General features: G+C 41.4%; 1 protein-coding gene across 1 annotated transcript in view; it reads right to left on the bottom strand.

Moving 5' to 3' along the window:
• Nucleotides 1-490: 490 nt before the first annotated feature.
• The window catches only part of PKHD1 (PKHD1 ciliary IPT domain containing fibrocystin/polyductin), a 238112-nt gene continuing 231569 nt past the window's right edge, over nucleotides 491-7033 (bottom strand). Inside the window, exons 63-65 of the mRNA XM_054291748.1 lie at nucleotides 6435-6590; nucleotides 5787-5921; nucleotides 491-863 (exon numbers count right to left, since the gene is read on the bottom strand). Of these exons, the coding sequence (XP_054147723.1) occupies nucleotides 511-863; nucleotides 5787-5921; nucleotides 6435-6590 (644 nt within the window). The 3' untranslated portion in view covers nucleotides 491-510. The remainder of the gene's footprint in view (nucleotides 864-5786; nucleotides 5922-6434; nucleotides 6591-7033) is intronic.

Raw genomic sequence — 7033 nt, 5'->3', positions numbered from 1 at the left:
GCACTACGGAAGAACTTACTCAAGCCGCAACGAAAGCTGAATAAATGTAAAAAAAGGGAAAATATTTGTGCACATACTAGGGTTCTTTGAATGAAACTAAAAGCATGGCTGGAGGAAATGGAAAACTTATATATATTTACATATATTGATATTCACCAGCAATACTCAAGACCCTAAGACTACATCCATGCTAGAACATCGCAGTGTCAGAAACCCTGTTGAGTTGTTAGGCTGATCCCTGACTTCTTTTGATGTCATAAATGCTCCCCAACACAACTCCTGGAGAGAGTTTTGGAGGAGTCAGGAGAGCTGCTCTCAAGGGGCAGTTTGGAGGCACCCAGCCCATTTTGGAAGCCAAGAAAGCTCAGCATCAATGAGCCTCACAGTTGGCTGCAGGCTCATTTGCCCACGTGGTTGCCATCCCAATACCTGCAGGGTTTTCTCTGAGCACAGAGGCAAAAGGCTCATCACCAAAGTGACCACGGTGGTTCATCCCCTCCCATCCCTGCCTCACCCCTCTGCTGCCACCATGGCCACACATTCTCTGACATCATTCTGGGCTTGGGGCATCCTGTCGGGTTTCTCTCCCTCCTGGCTGTACCCAGCTGAAGGTTGGGGCATTTCCTCCTGGCTGGAGCACCCTGGCACTGCTGGCTGCTGAAGCTCCTCAGAGGCACCAGGAGCTCTTCTTGCACGGGGCTGTTGGTGTCTGGCACTTTTCCTGGCTGAGGGAAAGGTGTGTCTGTCCCCAGTCTTGGGCTGGATGGTGCTTGGCTTTCTTGCCGACTTGGCTTCACAGGGATGCAGGTTCAGCTCCTCTGCATGTCCTGTGGCCGCTCCCACTGCTCCAATTCTTTCCATATCTATGAAAAAAAAGACTTGTTTGTTTCTCACAATAATTATGAGACACCACCTTCATGTATATTATCCTTTTATACCTTTATTGTGTGTTAAAGACATCAATAAATTTTTTTTCCCCATTTGACCTGGGTGGACAATGATAGGACAAGGAGGAAGAGTTTTAAATTGAACAGGAGAGATTCAGGTTAGATATTAGGAAAAAATTCTTCCCTGTGAGGGTGGTGAGCCACTGGCACAGGTTGCCCAGGGAAGCTGTGGCTGCCTCATCCCTGGAACTTTTGGATTGGGCTTGAAAAAACCTGGGATAGTGGAAGGTGTGACTGCCCAGGGTGGGAGGAAGTAGGCGATAATTAAAGTCCCTTCCAACCCAAACCATTCCATGATTCTATGATTAATTAAAAAGCAGTTACTGTGACAGAAATCATTTCAATGGCCATACATTTCAGTTTGACAGAAATAAATTGGCAAAGCCAAAGAACCATTAGCTATTTCCACAAACAAATAAAAAGCAAGAAACCCAGCTGGTTTGTGCTTATTGACACACTAACAGCTGCTAGAGCACCTCCAACATTTAGAAAATTTTTAATAAATGTTTAATAATCAATTGTATAGAATAGAGTTTTTTAGTGAGCTATGTATTGCTAAGACTGGCAATATTTTAATACTACACATCCATAAAATGCATCATCTCTTTCTGAAATAGGCTGTAACTTAGGATAGAACTTTGTATTTCTGACATTTGAGTCCCACTCAAGGCAGAGCCTGTAACCTGCAATGATGTTTTTTTAAAAATGACATAGAAAAAATGAAGGAAAAGGTAAATATATATTATACATTTTTCATGTGGAAATGTTTACATCCTTATCTATCAAATGGTTGTCAATAACAGAGGCAGGGTCATATAACAGATAATTTCTGAGCTGACAGAGTGTGCCATGATTGGCAGCCTAATTTGTAGCTTCATGTGGATGCTAAAAACATTTATAATTTTCTTACAATCTTCTCTTTCTCCCCATGAAAAAAAAAAAAAAAGCCATCAGCCTACACCCAAACCTTTAGTACTCATTCCAAATCCAGAACTAGTCCTGGGCAATGTGTTGTGTGCTAATAGACAAAGTCAGATTTTTTAGTCCATTTACCAGCACACACATTGTAGGTCTTTAGCACAAATAATGCCAGAAAATGTGTAATTACCCCTTATGATATTTTAGGTTTATCCTTTCAGTTTAACCCCTAACCGCCCATGACATTCAACCTCACGGCTGCTCAGATCTTTTACTCAGAATAATTTTCTTCTGCATCTCCTGTAATTCATTAATTGGAACTCTATTTGCTGAATCATAGAAGGGACCCATAAAGGATCATTGAGTACCAGCCCTGCTTCTCACAAAAACACCTAAAATTAAATCATGTTTCAGAAAGGTTGTGCAGACACTCCTTGACCAACCTGAACTCTGACAGCCCTGGCAATGACTTCATGCTTGGGCTCTGTTAAAGGGTGTTGCTGCTTTTTTCAACTTGTACGCTCATAAATTTAAATTCCAGGGTTGTACCTCTTGGAAATCCACCAGAAAGTTGTTTCCAAAATTCCAGCACTCAGACGTATTATTATGTTTAGCACTTTTCCTTCTTAAGCTGGCTTTAACTTCAGGTAGTTGGCTGATTTAAGGTACAAATTACATACATCACCAGGTTCAATTTTCCTCTTTAGACACATAAACAAGATAATAAGGTCATGATCTCTTATACCAAAGCTGCATGTTAGTTCTGGAGATTTATTGACTCTCTCATCTTCAAAGGTGCCATTATCAACAGTGGAAAAAAGGTTTTTCAGGCAAGTTTGAATCACTGGAGAAGGCTACAAGTTTACTGTGTAGAAGCAGTTTCAAGGATGAATTACAGCCTTGAGATTCCTGATTTTTAAACATTAAATACAAACTACTCAATATCATGAAAGCATATGATTAACTGGATTAAGTACCAGCTAACAGAGCTCAGGCAGAAATTATATATGGGAAATAATTCTCAGGGATATGTGGCAGTACCAGACTCTACCACTGAAATGGAAGATATTCAGTGTTTCCACTGGTGATTTGGAATTTAAACTGGAATTGATTCTATTTTCTAAAACAAAGGGATAATGGCAAACTGGTAGAAAGGAAGGAGGAGGAGCTGATCTGAGCAGTGTAGGAGCCACAAGGGAAGACCCAATTTACAGACTGGGATTGCATTTTCAGGAACGCACAGTGATTTCTGGCTAAAACATCCAAGGAGTTCAGAATAAGAATCAGTCAGGTACCATTTTGAAAAGGTTCAGGGAAAGGACAGAAGATTGAAGCTGGAAATGTAAATTGTAGGAGTATACAAGCACTTGGTTGAACCACCAGAATAAACTGCAAAAAGCAAAAAGCAACAATATGTTCCTGCACCTCCAGGTGTGTTCTGTTAACAGTGCCTTAGTCCTTCAAAAGTTCTTCAATTCAAGAGAGAGATAATTACAAGAAGCTAAGGAGATATTTCATGTTAGACCAAGATTGGGCAAGGCAATATCTTGATTCCTTCTCCCTGCTGTACTGCATAACTGTGAATATTGGTTTCTTCCTCATCTTCATCCTCAGCTGTTCCTTTTGGTACAATATTCAGGACCCTTGATCCACTGGACTTTGCACTCCACAAGCAACCACCAATGAGAAAATCTCTGTTTTGCAAGTCTTACTGTGGTGATTAACAACTAAAGGCCCTGAACACTTAATTGTGTTAGAAAATCAGTATTTCGTATGAGGGGAAGTGCTACAAAGCAGAAACTAAACAAAAAGAGTGCAGCTTTGATTTCTTCTCTCTCTCCCCAAAACCAACAGCACTTTAAATAGGGGGGAATCAAACATTAGACGTTTCCAAGTCATATGTATTAAATTCACTTAAGATATTGTTATCCTTGTTTAGATTTGAACATATTGGGGAATCTTTTTTTGTCTTGCAACTATTCCTAAAAGACTCTAAGTGGCTGGATTGCCTTTTTCTGACAAAAAAAAAAATCTTCCCATGAATTATTTACATGATGGTTCCAATCAATGCTGTACCTGTCAGCCTCCCCAGCCAAAATGAAAGTTCACTATGTAAAGGTGCCAAGGGAGAGTGGCAGCCTCCCACTGCGAGTTTATAGACAGAACTAAGTCAGCACGCATTATGTGTCAGAGCCAACATCAGACAGAATCAGATCCTTTGATCTCAGACCTCCACAGGAAGCTTAGATCTCAGACAAATTAGATAAAAAATGAATTTATAGCAGATATGTGTCCTAAGGCACACAGCTGAATGCTGTGTTTTGGAAGAGTATGGCAAATATCAAAACACATAAACTGCAGAATTTCCTCTCTCCTTCTCTCTCTCCCTCTGCTTTTGTGATAGACACTAATTAAAAGGAGATAAAACTCCAGCTCGCCTTTTCCTGCCTCTTATGTAATCCACAGGCTTCGGTAAGGAGGAGGAAAAAGAAATTCCCAAAACAGAGCAAATGGGGGGTTCATCAGGGTTACCCGAATGCCCTTAGATCTGGGCTGTTGGCAGGTGAGATTAAAAAAAAACCCCTCAACTGCTGTAAGAACATTTCACACTTGCAGAAAAGGGAAGCCGGTGCTTTGTGCTGCCAGCCACATGCCCCCGGGGCTGTCTGCTTTCCTGTGACCTCAGAAGGAGCCGGGTTTGATCAGAAGATGATGAAAGGACAAGACTCGAGGAGGTGTTGGGGAAGGGGTTGTTGGTGGCAGGACCCTGGGGAGTAAAATAGGACACAGGGTGGGGCGGGTGGGAGTGGAGCTGCTTTGGTTGGACTCTCAGGACTGTGCAGATGAGCCCTAGGTGGGTTTCTTACCTCCAGTGTAACTCACAGTCCTTCGCAGCCTGCAAATCTGCCCAGAGCTTTTGATGCCCCTGCAGCACCTGGAGATGTGGGCAGGGAGGAGCCCCGCGGACACCAGGAGTATTGGTCCCTGCCCTACTCCAAAAACACTGGGAGAAATCATGGGCTCATTGGATCATAGAATATCCTGGATTGTGGGGAAGGAACCCAAGAGGATCACTGAAATCCAGGCCCTGTCCCTACCCAGGACACCCCAAGGATCACAGCATGAGCATAAGGGGGATTATGCTGCTGCCTTCAGTGCAGCTGGGAATTCACTCCATCTGTATTACAGATGAAATGACAAACAGAAAAAAATCAGGAAGGAGAAGGAGGAGGCAATAAAGAGATAGATATTTTGAGAATGTGCCATTGATAGTGGGGCCCTGGAAAATGTTAAAGATAGACTCTGAAAATGTTAGGCTTTGTGTTTTGCCAGATCATTGCACCTGCGTAAGCAGTATGATAAATGATACAATTGTTAGATGTGATGATTGTTTAGTAATTAAATATAATTATTGTATAATCATAAGAAGAATCATGAGAAACTATGTTAGAAATTTAAGGGGACCACGAGGAGCCATGCTTGGCTGAAATCTATGCATACAATAGAACAATATAAGTTTAATAATAAACATGAAAGTTATATAACGATAGAATATAAAAACATGTTCATCCCAAATGCATGTCAGAGTCAGATTTGAGTTGGTAACCTCTGACACCCAGAGCTTTTCAATAAAAGCACCTACATATAATCATTTTCGTGATTATGTGTTTCTGAACACTAACACCATTGGTCCTATACAAACCTATAAAATCATAGAATCATTAAAAGTTAAAAAAAAACCCTCTTAGATCATTGCATCCAAGGCACAATCACTTTATCAAACCTCTCCCCAGCTGCCACATCCCTCACATTTTTGAACACTTGCAGTGATGGTGACTACATCACTTCCAGGCAACATCTGAACACGTTAAAAGACAAACTGACTCTTGGTGTCCAATCATTTATGAATTGCAGTCTCACCTCCTGCTACAGCCACTCCACTTTTACTGGGTCCTTGACTGCAGCAAGGCTTGGTGGGAGCTGCAGGAGGCTGTGCTTGCTCATTGGGTCCCTTGATCCTGTCCCACGGGAGATGAGGCTGCTCAGTCCTTGTTTCTGCAATGAAACACACAATCACATCACCCTCAGTGCATCTCTGCTCAGCAGAAATTATTAATTCAAGCAAAAATTGAACATTTTGTTGAATATATAGTAGAAAATTCCTTGAATATATTTATGCTACCAAATGCTGTGTCCACTCACCTTTGAACACTTGCAGGGATGGTGACTCCACCACTGCCCTGGGCAGCCTGTTCCAGTTCTTAACAATCCTTTCCAAGAAGAAACTTTTTTGTAATATCTGCCTGGACTCAAACACCTATAGGCATAAATCTGTATAACCTTGAACTATCACAGAATTATGGAATATTTTGAGTTGGAAGGGAACCACATTGATTATTGAAGCCCAACTCTTGTCTCTGCATAAACTACAACCAAATCCTAATTACTGAACATCCCACAGCTTTTTCTGAGTTCTATAGTCTGAAATCCATTGTGGCCACTCTGGGGATTTGTTAAATAAAACAAGGAGTCTGCAAGTAGGAAGTTTTGTGGATTTTTCCAACTTACTGTGGCTTTTGCTCTTCCTGAACCAGCAGAATGAAAGAACAATGGTGAATGCAGATGCTGCTGAACCCAGTATGACAACAAGGATCATGCTGGCCCTGCCTCTCATGGGCACAGGGAAGGTGGCAAATGGCTGGGACAGCACAGCGAACTTCACCCCTGAGAATTTAAAGCAGTTGGTTTATTACAAAAGCAATGACAGCAATTTCACAGATAAAACACCACCCTATAGCTCTTTAACAGGGATGCCACTGCTAAAGATGCATTCAGGGACAAACCATAAATCCATCTATCTCCAGACAGATCCAACATTAATGGACAATATTTATTTAGGACTACGTACCAGGACAAACCAAACATGTAACAATTTTTCTACAAGTTAAGTTTCAAGATTTCAGTGCTTTCTGGGGCATAAACAGCTTTTTTGCATTTGACAGTACTTAATATTTCTCCTATGAATTTGTCTAACTGACACAAACCTCAGAAAATACATTCACAATGCATCTGCTTTTGAGGCCAGACAGATCAGGCCCCTACAGGAAACATGCACATTTTCTGCAACAGAAACTGGTTTTGATAAGACAGTTCTTAATACTAATTTT

This window comes from Melozone crissalis, unplaced genomic scaffold, assembly GCF_028551555.1.
Source record: "Melozone crissalis strain CALT ecotype California unplaced genomic scaffold, PUWL_Pcris_2 ptg000106l_1, whole genome shotgun sequence".
NCBI lineage: Eukaryota > Metazoa > Chordata > Aves > Passeriformes > Passerellidae > Melozone > Melozone crissalis.
Note: the sequence above shows the minus strand (reverse complement) of the source record. Positions and strands in the feature narration are given on the sequence as shown.